General features: G+C 41.2%; 1 protein-coding gene across 1 annotated transcript in view; it reads right to left on the reverse strand.

Annotated features, from left to right (window-relative positions):
- RBM33 (RNA binding motif protein 33) overlaps positions 1-16,654 on the reverse strand; it is a 136,698-nt gene that overhangs the window by 59,861 nt on the left and 60,183 nt on the right. Inside the window, exons 7-9 of the mRNA XM_023514413.1 lie at positions 8,812-8,983; positions 4,822-5,030; positions 29-317 (exon numbers count right to left, since the gene is read on the reverse strand). Coding sequence (XP_023370181.1) covers positions 29-317; positions 4,822-5,030; positions 8,812-8,983 — 670 coding nt within the window. The remainder of the gene's footprint in view (positions 1-28; positions 318-4,821; positions 5,031-8,811; positions 8,984-16,654) is intronic.

Consider the following 16,654-nt stretch of genomic DNA (forward strand, 5'->3'; position numbering starts at 1 on the left):
CTTTCTAACAGTAGAAGAAAATGTGTACCTTGAACAGGAGTCACCACTGTCCCTTTGAAGTGTGGGTTGATGTGTATGTTCTTGGGCTGCTGTGGGGTCACGGGAGGAGGGGTCATCATGATCCTCGGGGTCTCCATCTGCGGAGGCATGTGCATCCCCTGTGGCGGGGCAGGGTGGTGTGGGTGCTGCAGGGGCAGCAGTGGCTGGAGCTGTGGCTGCTGCTGGAATAGACTCCGGATCGGCTGTTGCTGCGGGGGTGGCGGTGGGGGTGGCGGTGGCTGTGGCTGCGGAGGAGGAATTAATCTTGGAGACTGAGTCTAAAAATGGCACAAAAAAGAAAAATTCACAGAAATCAACATTTAACATAAAGTAAAAGAATGCCGACATGTTACAAATGTCTGATTTGTATTGATTCAATTTTTAAAGTTATAATTTAAGAAGTTTATAGAAGCACCTTGTCTAAAAACAGCAGGGCAGATATGCTGCTCCACCTATTCACAAATAGGGACGCTACCTCACAACTGAGCCAGTCTCCAGGAAAGGAGGGGACAAGTGATAGTGCCCAAACACTCAGCATGAATCTTGAAAAGAAAAACATTTGGTTCACAAACCAAACTGCCATTGTGACCGAAACTCTACCAGCAGCCTGACCTCCCCGCCCTCAAGAGCCCTGGGAGGGGAGATAGAAACAGGAATCCCGTTGTACAATCCCTAAGAGCAGGACAGGCTGAGCAGGAGGTGCGCTCCATCAGACGACAGGAGGATGCTGCTTTGAGAAGGTGGCATCTGAACTCACCAGAGAAGGAAAAAGAGACGTGCCACACAGTGAGGGACCGACACCCCAAAAGCGGCAGGGCAGCAGAGACCTCTGCTTGGTAAACTAGGAGACAGGGTGGCTTCAGCCATGTAAAAAGTGGAGGAAAGACAACGAGGATGAATGTGACACTCACAGCAATCAGAGATCAAGGGCTACTTTGCCAACCACAGATGCCAAAGAGGAGGAAACCGGCAGCAGCAACAGCTGCCAAGTACCGAGCCTTGCGCGTTCTCCATGCCTGCACTCTACTATGTGCAGGGAGGGATCCCCGGTGACCTCTTCAGCAGCACTGATGGACTAGGGCAAGGGCTGGAATAGACAGACCATCCGATGAGCTACGCAAGCACTGCACAAAAGAAGGGGCTACAGCCTGATGGAGGCAAGATGACCTTAGGGAGGAAGGGAGAGAAGGATTTTCCAAGAGAGGGAGTATGGCCTTGGCCCACCTGCCCTTCCTTGGGGAAGCCTTTTCCCAAGAGTCCAGAAGCAGCAAAGGCAAGCACGTTCCCTCTCTCACTCATCACATCAGTGTCATGCACTTGGGAGCAGGGATCCTGTCTGTCTTATTCACCATGGACTGCACATTCACCAACACAGGCACACCCAAGTTCAATTTTAATTTAACTGAAAATGACCACAACACAGGATCACTAATTCTAGAACCCAGTGGAGTTTTAAAGGAAAGATCACATGTTCTTACAAACAAGTGACATTCAGGGCCTGTGAAACATCCATGTGGAGAGACATGAGAAGGCAGGGCATGGGAGGGAGGACAGCTGGAAAAAGATGAGACTGAAACCAAGACTGACACAGAGACAGCAGACACAGCCACGGCACAGCTGCCACATAAGACCACCACCCAAAAGCAGGGTTAAAAATAAAACCCAGAAGAGTAATGCAATTAAAGAAAAAGGTATTTCAAAATTGCTGGAAGAGATTTGAAATATCCTCAATATTTAAAAAAATGTTAAGACAACGGATAGGTCATCACGCTGTATCCCATAAATACATACAATTATTTGTCAAGCAGAAATCAACATTTAAATTAAAAAAGAAAGAAAAAGGGAAATCAGAGGAGAGAAAGAAGAGACCATTCTAGAAGATAGGACAGTACACCTGAAATCTTATGCACCTGAAAAAGAGCTAAGCAAGAAAAAAGACATGCTGAGGGATGCCAAGGGCCCAGAGCACGGTCCAACAGGACGGAGCCTGACAAAGAGCAGAGGGCACCTGTGACAGCCCAAGTCAGGATACTTAGAAAGAACAGACCCAGACAGTAAGGAACCACCCAAGGAGAAAGCAGGCAGAAGCAGAGATGTGAGCCAAGAACCATGCTTTCCAGAACTGTGAGAGTAGAGTGGAGGAGCCAGAACAGTTCTGGGGTGGGGAGTGTACATGAGCAAGGCTGCTGTGACCTGGGAATGAACACAGCTCACTGCAGACAGCCCCACTGACCAGCGAAGATCAGACTACAGCTCTCAGTCCAAAGTGGTGCTGGCCTTGGCCAGGGCAGCTCTCTGCTTTCCTCCTAGTCCTCAGCTAGCTCTGCCAGTTTGGACCCAGAGTGACATCACTGCCAGATTCAGGCCAACCGAAACTTCTACAGTGTTTGTGACATGTTTGCACATTCTCTTGGTTAGCTCTCTTAGGAGGTAGACAACACATGCTCTCTCTCTCTTTGTGAATAAAAACAGAGTTCAGTTTCCCTCCCAGGACCACAGGGATGCAATCACACAAAACCCAGCTTGTGGACAGTTATTTCCCCGAAGGAAGACAAACAGCTGAACTGGTTGTTCAGAATGGAGCAAGTATAGGGCTTGGGGCAGGGATGGAGGGCAGGGAAGTAAAAAAAAGAAAAAGAAACTAAAGGTCCAGACTTTATGCTATTAGAGATGCTTAAGAAAAAAACAGTTGCATGAGCAAATAGCCCTCACTAATACCACGGAACTCCCTATGCTGCCACCGGCCCACCTACCCCTCTTCTCTTGCCATGCCTTCCATTAAAACTGGAATTCTTATGCTAAAACAAAAATCATCTTTTCAACTTCATTATTTCACAAATGAATGCCTCCCAAAATATAAACATTTCTACACCAAGGCAAAGTATGGTTTGGTTCTCCCAAAAATTTAGATAAACATGTCAGAGGAACAGGTGGTAGACAAAGTGGATACAGAAGTGCATGAAATAAATTTCCCCTTGAAGGTTGACTTAAGGAAAAAGCCAAGAACTCCCAAAGCTTAATTAAAGAACAAAAAAATCACAACTCTTCCCTTTGCTTCTGAGATGTCACTTTTTGAAACAGAGGAAATTCTAATTCAGCTGAAATTATAAATACATGTTTTATTGCTAAATTATGAAAAATGTTTATGAGTAGGACATGTTGATAATGAGAAACTGCTATTTCTTTTTGTGGCAATAGCCAGAGCAGCAGCAGTCAAAATGAAGCTCAATCTCTTTGCGAGTTCTGATTGAAGAAAGAACTAAAAAAGGCATTTTAATGCACCTTCCCACATTCGTGGGAAGATGATGGCTTTCCCTTCTTTCCAAAGAGATGAAACAGTTCCAAGCCCATCCAAAAGGATGATGAAGTTCAGGTTGTTAAGGGGTCAGCAGGCTGGCAAAGTAGTCCAGGCGTACAGGAAGAAACACGTCATCTACCCTGCATGGGTGCAGCGGGAAAGGCACAACTGTCCACATGGGCACACACCCTCACAGAGTGGTCCACATGGGCACACACCCTCACAGAGTGGTCCACATGGGCACGCACCCTCACAGAGTGGTCCACATGGGCACGCACCCTCACAGAGTGGTCCACATGGGCACGCACCCTCACAGAGTGGACTGCAAAAAGGTCCTTGAACGGAAAGTCAAATTTCACCAAGGAGAAAAGGAAAACGGCAAGTACAAGAAAAACACAATTGAAAAGATGCAGGAATAAAATAATCTTATATACAACTGTCATTAAAAACTCTTAAAACAGGTTCAGCGCCTGTGGCTCAAGTGGCTAAGGCGCCAGCTACATATACCTAAGGTGGCAGGTTCGAATCCAGCCCAGACCTGCCAAACAACAATGACAGCTGCAACCAAAAAATAGCTGGGCATTGGGCACCTGTGGTCCCAGCTACTTGGGAGGCTGAGGCAGGAGACTCACTTGAGAAAAAGAGTTGGAGGTTGCTGTGAGCTGTGATGCCACAGCACTCTACCCAGGGGAATAGCTTGAGGCTCTGTCTCAAAAAAAAAAAAAAAAACTCTTAAAATGGGCTCAGCTCCTGTAGCTCAGCAGCTAGGGTACCAGCCACACATACCAGGGCTGGAGGGTTTGAACCCAGCCCTGGTCTGCCAAACAACAATGACAGCTACACAACAACAAAAAAATAGCTGGGCATTGTGGCAGGCACCTGGAGTCCCAGCTACTTGGGAAGCTGAGGCAAGAGAATCGCTTAAGCCCAAGAGTTTGAGGTTGCTGTGAGCTGTGACGTCACGGGAACTCTACCAAGAGGAACACAGTGAGACTCTGTCTCCCAAAAAAACCTGTTAAAATGGAAAAAAAAAAAAAAAACCCCGCTATTTAAGGGAAAAACCAATGGCAATAAGAATAAAGGAAAAAATATTTTTATAAAATAAACTACTGCCTAACCCCCATATGTGATAAATTCAGTATTTTGAATGCAGTGCACTCAAGAGAAACATCTCTGCAGAGGCCAAAGGCAACAGTGAGGCCCCTGTGGCTTGTCATCATCAGGCTGCTCACTAGCCCTTCCTTTGCAAGTAGTCATGACACGGGATTATTTCTTCCTACTAGAGGAGGAGAGGACTGAATTTCCAAGACTATGCACAACACTGCATGTCACTATGAGGCAGAAACTTTAGTCCTAACTCCTATTATAAAACTTTGTCAGACTCACGAGAGATAAAGTTCAAGAGGATACCCACAAAGCACACTTTTATCTTTCATTTATTTTAAAGTTCCAGGGAAGGCTATCACAATAAAATCCTAAGTTACCACGATGGGAGGCTGTGTGGGGAGTAGCGCAGGTCTGTGGTCCTTCATCCTGCCCCTCTCGCTGCTCTCTCTCCTCTGGTCCCCCACGCCACGACACATCAGCGGACCTCCTCGCCGGCCTCCCCTCCTGGAGCCATAGCGTCCCTGTTTATGCTGCCGCTCTCTTTCTTCAAATTCAAGCAATGCTGCTTTGGCCTCTGCTGAAAGCTCTATTTGAAAAGATACATATGTGTTAGATACTCTCCAATAGCCCAAACTGGACTTATGAGAGAAAACTGGAAAGAAATACATGACAACAAAACCCCAAACAGCCACGCTCACCCACAGTAAATTGTGAACTGTCAGAGGCAAGGATGATACGACAGAGACACTAACCGCCCAGCAGTGAGATCTGTTAAATGAAGACAGGCTTCCTTTGTGATAAAATGCAAGTACCCCAGTAAAATTTTAATTATTTTCATTTGAAACCACTAAAATGTGCTGAATGAAGCTAAAAAGATGGACATGACCTTAAAGTAGCAACTGCCTTTCCACTGCCAGGCCGTCTGCAACCACTCCCCCTTCCACAGAAGGCAGACAGCGCAAGTCAGTCCCACCACTGCAGGCTTCTCATTTGAAGTCAGTAGTATTAGTATGCATGGCACAGGGACTCACACAAACAAATTCTAGACTATTCTCATTTAAAAACAAAACTATTAATGAACTCACTCTGGAGTCAAATAATTAAAGGTAATTTCACAGACTACAGAAAACTCATTTAATACTATTTCAACTCAAAGTTTTGAAGTTAATAATAAAATTTTACTCTGTGAAGAAGACTCTACACACAGCCAGCTCCAGGGTTACAGCAAGATGGCTCTGGAGGTTCATTCTCAGGCTGAATCTGCACGGAGGCTGGAAAAGGTGCATTCACCTAGCTGTACATACACAGTCTGATGCAGGAGCCACATCAAGGGAGAGCAAAGGTCTGGGAGAAAAGCTCACACAGGCTCTGCTCACTGTCCCACCCGCACCCAGGGAGACAGAAAGCACAGGCTCTGGCCCAGGGAAACTACACCCGGTGCCACTCTAAGCTCCCACAAGGAAAACATTTTCTCCAAATATGGCCCCTTTAGTTTACAGTAACATCTAAATTGAGATAATGTAGCTTATATTAATAAATGCATATTCTCGGAAGACGTCACTGAATACCACCCTGAAGCCTTCTGAGTGAAGGGTAAATGTTAATTACTACCAAAGTCTACCTCCTACCTTGGATACTATCATCCCCTCTAAACTCTCCCAAAATCTCTAACTATATTTCATTCTCTTGAAACTGTTTATGTGGTATCCCCCTACCCCAATCAAATGAATCTAGACCTCATATGAAAAGAAAATTTAATCCTTTTTTAACCAGCATAGACTTTCCCTCTAATCTTGACTACATGATTGGTTCTCACACATACATTTTATGCAGTGAATCAGCAATTATTTTTCTAGTGGTTCTGAGTGTCAAGATTAATTTCTCTCTCCTCAGTAATAAAATGGTTTAAAATGACATCTTTAATCAGCAAGTAAAAATGCTTTCCTCCAATTGAGACAAGCTGTCACAAAAGGTCACCAAAATATGACAGGATGGAAATTACATTTGTAACTTCAACTGAAATGTTAATTTCCCTTTAAGTGTTTTGTGAACTATGTCCAGATTCTAAAGCAAAGAGATATACAGCTCAATGTAACAAAGTTTTACACTGTATTGCTCCATTTTAAAATATTAAAAAATATATATACATCTATATGTAAATAATCTTGTTAACAGCTGGAAATATAGAACAACATACAACTATTTAGCAAAATAAAAATAACAAATGATAATCTAATTTTTATTTTTTAAAACAACCAAAAACTTTTTAAATACCTTACAGATGTAAGGCCCAGAGTCTAAACCAAGGATAGTACTTAACAATCTTGACCTATTTGTCACTATTTTTCCCAGATTCTTTGCCCTAAATGAAATTATTATTTCAAAAAACATGTGTTAACATGTAGTTTCCTTACACTAAAGCAAAAGAAAAGTAATTTTACATATTACATATACCAGTGAAAATTTAGAAAAACACAAAATCTGAACACCTACCCATAGATAATGAATAAAAAAGCCGCTAAACAAATGCAGTCTTTCCCTTAGAGCTTACACTGTCCTCAATCTGAAGGCCACTTCCTAGGGCAAAAAAGCACACAGCTCTGGACCTCCAGCCTGACAGTGGCTGGACTTTCGCTGCTCAGTGACACCTGTGTTAAGGGGGGACCACGAGCACTGTTATTCGCAATAGATCATTGCTTACACATCTGTGCTCTAGCAACCCCTGCTCGACTGGCATCCAGATACCACACCCTATGGCAAACTTTGTATGTAATGAATTAATTTTTCTCCTGTAGAGTTTTGCACCATCTTTGGAAAAACTGCACTCAAATCTTTTTCTGTAAGATTTAACTTCCAGAACTCTGGTTGAAAAAAAATCCTGATCAATTAAGATTTCATTAGATGAAAGCCCAAAACCATACACTTCATTCCTTAATTGGAAACTATCGTATGTATGAATAGTCTTCACATGTATCTGAATGTGAAAAGAGACCACAGCGGCCAAAACGCTGTCCTAGATTTTGAAGAGAACTCTCTATTTCTGTGTTTTGTTCCCATTGTCATCACCTTTCTCTTTGCTGCAGGCTCACCTGGACTTGCAGTGGACTTGTGCTTTCAAAGTATAGACACTTCTTACTTGACATAAAATCAAATAAGAAAGGGAAAGACGAGAAGTGTCACTGTACACGAGTGACTGTACAGAGTGTAAGACCAGGGAGGGTGGGGGATAAAGATGCTTTGCCCACAAACTGTTTATGCCATGCAGGTTTATTTACATGCACAGAAGAAACCAGCTCCTGATTTACTAATTTAATTACTTCATTATAAATTCTCCTTACGTAGATCCTTGGGAACCCATTCGTAAGTCAGGTCTGTCCATGACCCAGGACACCCTATACTTTTAAGAACCATAATCACTTGCTCTATTACCTAGCCCAGGCGCCTTCAAACTACGGCCCATGGGCCACATGCAGCCCACCTAGGACATTTATCTGGCCTGCCGCGTGTTTTTGAGGCCGCTGCCTGTCTTGCTTAGCAGCCAACGCATCCCAGGGCCGCAGTCCAGCCCTCCAACAGTCTGAGGGACAGTGAACTGGCCCCCTGTTTAAAAAGTTTGAGGACCCTTGATCTAGCCAAATAATCACATGCTATACAAATGCATTTAAGTCCTTTTTTAACGTTTAAAAGAATGGTAAGTAGTCAAACTATTTATGCTTAGGACCACTCTGCCTCTAAGGACCCCATGCCCTCTTCCCCCACTCAAAGGGACCTGTCCACCACAAATCAACCTTTCCAGCCTCTTGTCTCAGATTTATGGGACTATAAAGGTGCCAGATGTCTTAAAAAGAAAAAATATCTGATGTGAGTTCTTTAAATAAAAGTGTAAGTAATGCTGAAAACAATGAGATAACGCAAATTTCCTTAAAAAAGATGCAGGGATGAAACAAAAATTATGAAATTACAAACATACTCAAGGGTAAACACAGAAAGGTACAACTAAAACCAGTCTGGTCAGAATTAACCCCAGAGATCTAGGCAGGGGTCAAATGGGCCAGTCACTACCATCCCTGTGCCACTCACTCTACCAGCCAGAAGCTACCTGGCAGGTACCAAAAGAAAGGAAGGAAAAACTTTTTTAAGAAAAAAATCTTAAGCGTTTCATTCAAATATTTTTAATCCAGAAACAACAGTTAGAGGATGGCTTTTACAGCACCCCAACTGAGCACTGACCCCCACACACACCATCCGCCCTCTGGATGGCACCCACAGTCATCCACGGTCAAGATTTCTTTTCCTATATGATTTCTTAACAACAAAGAAACTGAAATGAGAGTGAAGAAGGATGGAGACAGGCAAAAAAAGGTTACCCAAAGTTTCTGGAATGTTCCTTCTCTCTCTAGTTACATCTGAGAGCCTAATAATTGTTCCTTCTTTCCTTTCAGTTTTGAAACGTAATCTTCCAGATTCTTCATCGTCATCTTCTTCTTCATCTGATTCTTCTTTGATATCTTTTTGGAGTTCCAACGTTTCCATACCTCCCTACATTCCAGACACACAAAGTAAAAAGGGAAAGAGTGAGTTCATACTCTTTTGAATTAAATATTAAAGAATGCTATTTTTTTTTGGTTGTTAATGTTTAGAACACGAAATGTCTTATTATAAGGCCCTGTGAAACACTGACTCTAGAAGAAAATGATCTCAAGTATCAAAAATTCATGTTCAAAAAGCTCAAATTCCTGCTTGCAATTAATATACAAAGTCCCATACATTGTTATTACTTATACTTTTGCAAGAATAAACATAATTTCCAAGAATTCCTCCTAGACCTATTGCCTCAAGTTCAACACAGATCATAGCAAAAATTCAACTTGTTAATTAAAGTAATACTAGAGTTCTATGAGTTTATGAGCAACAACCCACTCTGTAACTTACACGATGCCATCACACTCCTTCCAGTAATGCAGGCTGGACACTTCCTGGTCTCTACCTTCACCTTCACCGCCAGACAAGTAGCCCACCTCCAAAACCCTCCCTCCCTCCCTCCTGATCTGCCTCATTCTCCTTGAATAGAGTTAACTTATCACTGCCTTTGGCTGAGATTGTAGAAAGAGGGAAACTACTTTTTCCTTCAGTCATGTATTTACAACATCAAAACCAGCTGTTACTTAATTTTATTCCATCAGTATTGCCACAAAAGTTTTCCCCCAAACTAAAAGTAATTTCTTAACAGACAATTCTTACTGCCAAGCATCACTCACTCAACATACCGACTGAAATGCTCACTGCTCAGCCCAAGTCAGTCTCAGTGACTCGCGCTTAGAACTAAGACAAGCACCTATGGCATATGAGGGTCATTTAAATACTTTTAAAGAAAATTCACTTGCCCCTTTATTGTCATGATTTATAATTTTAAACCTTTTTTTTACTCTTAATAATAAACGGTATTGGAAAAAGTTCAAGAAAAAAATTAAATCAGTAACACACGTTTGTATTCGTCCCTTTCTCAACATTTTCTCGTAAAAAGATCAACTGCAAATACACACCCTCCTTACTTTAAATCCTACAAGTAGAAATACATCTGCAGGAGTGCAAATACCTGAAAATAAAATGCTGACTCTAAATTACAACTTTATCTTAAGTCTAACGATTGCAATACCCTCTTTCACTCCTTCATGGTCAGCTTGTTGTAGAATTTTAAAGCACCAAAAGCTCTATATTTTTGGTGATTTGACACCATTATTTCTGTATTACTGAATATTTAAAATCAGAACACATGACATCCAAGAGGCATCCTGCTAGGCACCTTCAGTACCACACTGTCAGGGGAACGGAAGTTAGCCCCCCGCAGGGTAGCCTCTAGAGCAGCCCTTCTCCGAGGGAATGCTGAGAGCCATCACCCAAAATCTTGTTAAAAAGCAGGGTCTAGCTCAGCAGGTCTAGGGTGAAGCCTGATATTCTGCATTTCTATCTAACAAGCTTCCAGGTGAAGCCAACACTGCAGGTCCACAGGCCTCAGTGAGTAGCAAGGCCAGAAGGAAGGGGAAGCGATCACTACCAACAAAGCAAAGGACAGTCCTTTTAAATTCAACTAGCAACTATAATCACAGTTCAAAGACTTTCCAAAGAAAGTTTAATGTAAAACATGGCAGCACTGATATTAATGCAGTTTATTCTGTATCCAAATCCCAATCTAAGAAATCTGAAGAGAACCAAAAAAAGTTAAAAATTGTTTCTTTGCAATAAATAATACAGCCTTTGGGAGAGGGGACAAATTAGTCTAGCACCCAGAGAATCCCATTCCTAGATCTTTACCCTAGAGAAATGATACTTTATATTCAACAACAACCTGTAGAAAAATGTTTACAACCCTATTGAGGATCACCAAAACTGGAAACACATGTCCTTCCGTGAATGAGTGAATAAGCTGTGACCCATGAATGAGTGAATAAGCTGTGACCCGTTGGAACCACAGGGTGCAGCTCAGCACCAAGAAAGAACAACCTGCTGACACACTGGACAGAAGCAGCAAAGATAAAATCACCCTGGGTGGAAGAATCAATCTCAAAGGCTCATACGTCACAGTAATTCCACTTACACGTCATTCTCCAAGAGACAGAATTACACCAGTGACCAGTGGTCAAAATAGTAAGGCTATGACCACAAACGGACAGCACAGGTTGTTTTTGGACTGAAGTGCCCTAGAAAGCTAACTTCTGGTCCAAGCTGTGGGGCCCAGTCAAATCTTGAATCACATCAAGGATTAGGTAAGCCTTAAACTCACACTGACACCCAAGTGTGGTTGACCCCACTTGCTCAAATGCAGACCACATGACAACATTTACTAAACTGGACTTAATTCAGCAGCTGGTTACTTATTTATTTTAAATACAGGGCTTTAAAAAAACGCACCGGCTCGGCGCCTGTGGCTCAATCGGCTAAGGCGCCAGCCACATACACCTAAGGTGGCGGGTTCGAATCCCCAGCCCGGGTCTGCCAAGCAACATTGATGGCTGCAACCAAAAAATGGCCGGCACTGTGGCGGGCGCCTGTGGTCTGAGCTACTTGGGAGGCTGAGGCAGGAGACTCGCTTGAGCCCAGGAGTTGGAGGTTGCTGTGAGCTGTGAGGCCATGGCACTCTACCCAGGGGAACAGCTTGAGGCTCTGTCTCAAAAAAAAAACGCACTGACCTTTGCCATATGATTTATAAAATTAACTAACCCATCTGCCAAAATGCTGACCTTCTATATAGTTTTTAAAAAATACCACCTAGCCAAAAAAAAAAAAAAAAATATATATATATATATATAAAACCTAGCATTCCACTCAGAGGCAAAATTCCACTGAAGGGTAATGTTAAGTTACAATATAAAAATCAAATTATCCTATGATTATACTGTGTAAAAATTTAAATACATAAACCTTTGATTTCATTACAGACACTGCCAAAAATATTCAAAGGTTGATTTTTAGCTACTATTTTAAAAACCTGAAAGATTTCATTCTTAAAAAGGGGTATACATGAAAATCATCTATGAAAAGTACTTAAAAACTTAGAGAAACTTTATAACGAATAGTTACATGCAAAAGAAAAAACCGCTTATGAAAGAACAAGACTCAGACTTGTATATATTTTGAAGTGCTCCAGCTAATTCTAAAATGAAACTATAATCTCAATGTTTAAGGAAAATTCAATATTCTATATCAAAATGTGAACAGAGAAACAATAGGTAGTTCTCTGAAGTGTATGCTTGTGTGTGTGGGGGGGGGGTGTGTTCTTATTTCTATAGAAAAATTTCCCAAGCATTTTTAAGGCTACCAAACAATGAAAATTTATAAGTTGGAAAGATTAAGCAATCAAATCATGCAAAAAATATGAGGAAAAAAACCTACCCACCAGTATCTTTCATTAATACAGACACAAAAATCCTTCAGAAAATAAATGGAATCCAACAGAATAAAAACAGAAACAGATCATGACCAAGTGGGGTTTATCCAGAAGCACAAGGGAGAATTATCAATAACATTCAAAAATCAGTCCATTTAACAAATCTTACCAGAGAATTAGCCCAAATATAGGGAGACACTTTCCTTCCTCCAGGAGGCAGGGCTTAAATCCCTCTCCTCTCTCCCATCAAAGGTAGCCTAGACTTAGTGACTTGCTTCCAAAGAACAGAATAAGGAAAGGGAAAGATAGTCACATAATGATAAAGAAACCAGCAGACACTGTCTCACCTAAACAAGGTTAAATCACCAGTGATGTAGGCATATCCCTCTAACCCAGTGGTAAGGAGGAATAAGAAGGGACTTTACCTCTGTAGTGGTCTTTCTAAAAATCCATAATCTCAGTGGCTCACGCCTATAATCTCAGCACTCGAGAAGGCTTGAGGTCAGGAGCAAGAACCAGACTCCACCAAAAACAGAAAAATTAGCCAGGGGTCATGGCACCAGTAGTCCCCGCTCCTCAGGAGGCTGAGGCAGGAGGAAGGCTGGAGCCCAGGAGTTTGAGGTGTGAGCTAGGCTGAAACCACAGCATTCTACCCTGGGTGACAGAAACTCTGTTTAAATAAATTAATAAATACCTAACTAAGTCTAATCAAGTGAAAAGCATCAAACAGACTCAGACTGGGAGACATTCTACAGGATATGTGACCATTTCTTGACTGACAAAAGGTCAGGAAATACAAAGAAGCACTGAGAAGCCATCACAGAACAGGAGAGAGAAAGACATGACAAGGGGCCGTGGCCTGGCCTGGGTCCAGAACAGGAAAAGGACATTCATGGAAAAACTGGCCATGTGAAAATAAAATCCCAAACACAATAAATGGTTTTTTAAAGGTCAATTTCATTCATAATAAAATAGAAATAAAAACCATAATTATTTCAATAGATGCAGAAAAAGCATCAATAAAATTCAGTACCCATTTCTGATTTTTTTTAAATCTCAGCAAACTAGAAACAGAATTTCTTCAACCTGATTAAAAAACCTCCAGTTATAGCACATTTAATGATAAAATATTAAAAGTTTCCCTCTAACATCAAGAACAGGCAAGAATGTCTGTCCTTGATGTCTCTACACAATGGTAGAGGTCAAGAAGGCAAAAGACGACAGATCAAAAAGGAAGAATTTTTAAACTGTCATTATTAATAGACAACTGATGCTTGTTCTTCCCAATTCGATCTAATAATAATATGCAATCTCCATCAAAATCCCAATCAGATTTTTAGTAGATATTAACAAGTGCATTCCAGAATTTATATGAAAACTGATTCAAAGGACTGAATAGCCAAAGTAATATTTAAAAGGAAGAACGAAATTAGTGGACTTGCCTACCTGATGTCCTGGCCTAAAGATATAAAAACAAATCAATGTGACGGAGATTCTAGAATGAGAGTGAATCTTAAAATTATTCTCAACACCAGCACTAAGGCACTCCAACAGCAAAGTAAAGTCTTCAAAACAAATAGTGGAGGAACAATTAGAAAAAAATTAAATCTCACCCCCCCACAAACACACACATAACTTAGGACAGATCATAGTCTTTAACTAAAATTGGTTAATACCATAAAGCTTACAGAAGAAAACAGGATAGAATCTTCACAGCTCTGATGTAGGCAAAGATTTCTTAGCTCTCAAAATTCCCTGGTACTCATCAAAATAAAATTTTCAGGCTCAGCACCTGTAGCTCAGCAGCTAGGGCACCAGCCACATATACCAGAGGTGGTGGGTTCAAATCCAGCCCGGGTCTGCCAAACAACAATGACAACTACAACAATAACAACAACAAAAATTGCCGGGCATTGTGGCGGGCACCTGTAGTCCCAGCTACTTGGGAGGCTGAGGCAAGAGAATTGCTTAAGCCCAAGAGTTTGAGGTTGCTGTGAGCTGTGATGCAACAGCACTCTACCAAGGGCGACATGAGACTCTGTCTCAAAAAAAAAAAAAAAATTAAAATTTTCAGGCCATGAAAAGATACATTTTAAGAAAATGAAAACACAATGCACAGGCTCAGAAAAAATATTCATAATACATGTTATCTGCCAATAGATTTGAAATCCAGAATATACATCTGTCCTTCCCTGTGTAGGATACAGGTGGTGTGTGTATATATATACATATGTATTACCCTACACAGAGAAGATACAGTCCAGGAAAATGTGTGCAGACAACAGTCCTCTCTAGGAAGGTACAGACCATGCACAGCACTCCTTGCACAGCACATACAGCCTAGACAGACAAAAATAAAAAATAATCCTTCTATCTTGAGACTGAAAGTGGGCCCAAAGAAGATACACTGAAGTCCAACAGCATGTGAACAGTAACCAAGGCCATCAGAGGCCAGAAAAATGCAAACTAAAGCCACAATGACAAACCCCCAGAGGGGCTGACTAAACAGGAGACTGACAGCACCAGGCGATAGGAGGACAGGAGCAATAGGACTCTCCTATACTCCTGGGGACAGCAAATGGCACGACCACTCTGGAAAACCAGTGGGCAGCATTTTATGAAATTAAATATCTATCAATAATTTCACTACTAAGTTTCAGAGAACTGAAAACACAAATCCACAAAGACATACAATATAATCTTTGTAGTTTTATTTATAATAAAAAAACTGGAAACCACCCAGATCTATCTATTATCAGAATGAACAAATGAGGTGTATCCATAAAATGGAGTATTAACATACCCAACTTGGATGAATCTCAAAAATACGTTGAGCAGAAGCAGCTGGGCCACAAGAGTACATACTACCTGACTACATTTACACGAAGCTGGAGGGAAGGGAAGAACAATTTACCGTGATAGAATAGTTTGCCTCTGAGGAGTCTGGATTGAACAGAAAAAAGGAACATTGTGGGGTGATGGACTGTTTCCAGATAGACACACGTACCAGAACTTACTTCTAGGCCTATCCCTACATGTAAATGTTTGGGTTTTTTTTTTTTTTCTTTTGCAGTTTTTGGCCAGGGACAGGTTTGAACCTGCCACCTCCAGTATAGGCACCTGTGCATGCACTACTCCTTTGAGCCACAGGCATCGCCCTAAATGTTGTATTTTTTTAACCATTTTAACTGGTGCAAAGATTTTCTTAAAACTTCCGTTTCTTCCTCTCTCTATATATATATGCCCAAACGATCTTAAAATAGCAAGCTTTGTAACTATGTTAGAGAACAATAGGGTAACTTTTGTTTATGTGTAATTCAAAAAAAAAAAAAGAAGAAAAGAAAAAAACAGAATCTGAATATCTGAATAAACATGAAAATTCTAAATTCTAGCTAGTGGGAATTATTTAGTGTGTGTATTTCAATATTTTATGATTTTAAAACACTTTTTATGAAAATCAAAATAACTGATGCGGCCATATGTTGCAAAGGATTGATACTGAGTTTTTACAACTAGATCTTTCTAATTTATTACAAGTATTGTTATTTGTATTAACCAAGAATATGTTATACAAAAGTGGCCACCTAAAATAGGCTTTTCAATTAAAATTGATTTTTAACTCTATAGTTCAGATTCCAATAGGGATGATGTTAACACAGCTCCTAGAATAAAGTCATTAAAAAAAAAAAAAAACAACTACACCATGCTTTTCTACTTGTGTCTTCAGCAGTCCTGAGGAAGGCAGGCTACACCTCCCAGTGGAGCACAAGGGACGTCCAGCAACAACGCGGACACAGAAATGGGTCAAAGAACTGGGGAGACACCAAACCATAGGCATTTGTGGGACATTAAAATTGTTACTCCTCCAGGGCATTTAAAAAATGATAGATCACTAGCTCCCAAAGTCTAACAACAGTACTAAAACAGTAAGCAACATCTACTTCTCAGCACCTAAAATACTACTATGTATACACCTTCTCAGTAATTATCTTGACTAATTTTCAGAGATTCTATTATAAGAAAACAGAACAAGTCCAAAATATTTGTTGCTGGGGGAAAAAACCAACACATCCCCTCCCTCCAAAATCAGAACTATTGAAAGTCCTAAGAACAAAGAACCTCTTAAGGCATTTTCATTCGACACAGAAACAAGCGGCATAAACAAGATGAAACCTAAAACAACACTCAAGAAACATAAGGAAGTAAATATGAATTCTATGAATAACTTCAAAAAATATTTTTAGGCTCAGCGCCTATAGCTCAACCGGCTAAGGCGCCAACCACATACACCTAAGGTGGCGGGTTCGAGTCCCCAGCCCGGACCC

This window comes from Otolemur garnettii, unplaced genomic scaffold (genome assembly GCF_000181295.1).
Source record: "Otolemur garnettii isolate 467f Iridium unplaced genomic scaffold, OtoGar3 scaffold00053, whole genome shotgun sequence".
Classification (NCBI taxonomy): Eukaryota; Metazoa; Chordata; class Mammalia; order Primates; family Galagidae; genus Otolemur; species Otolemur garnettii.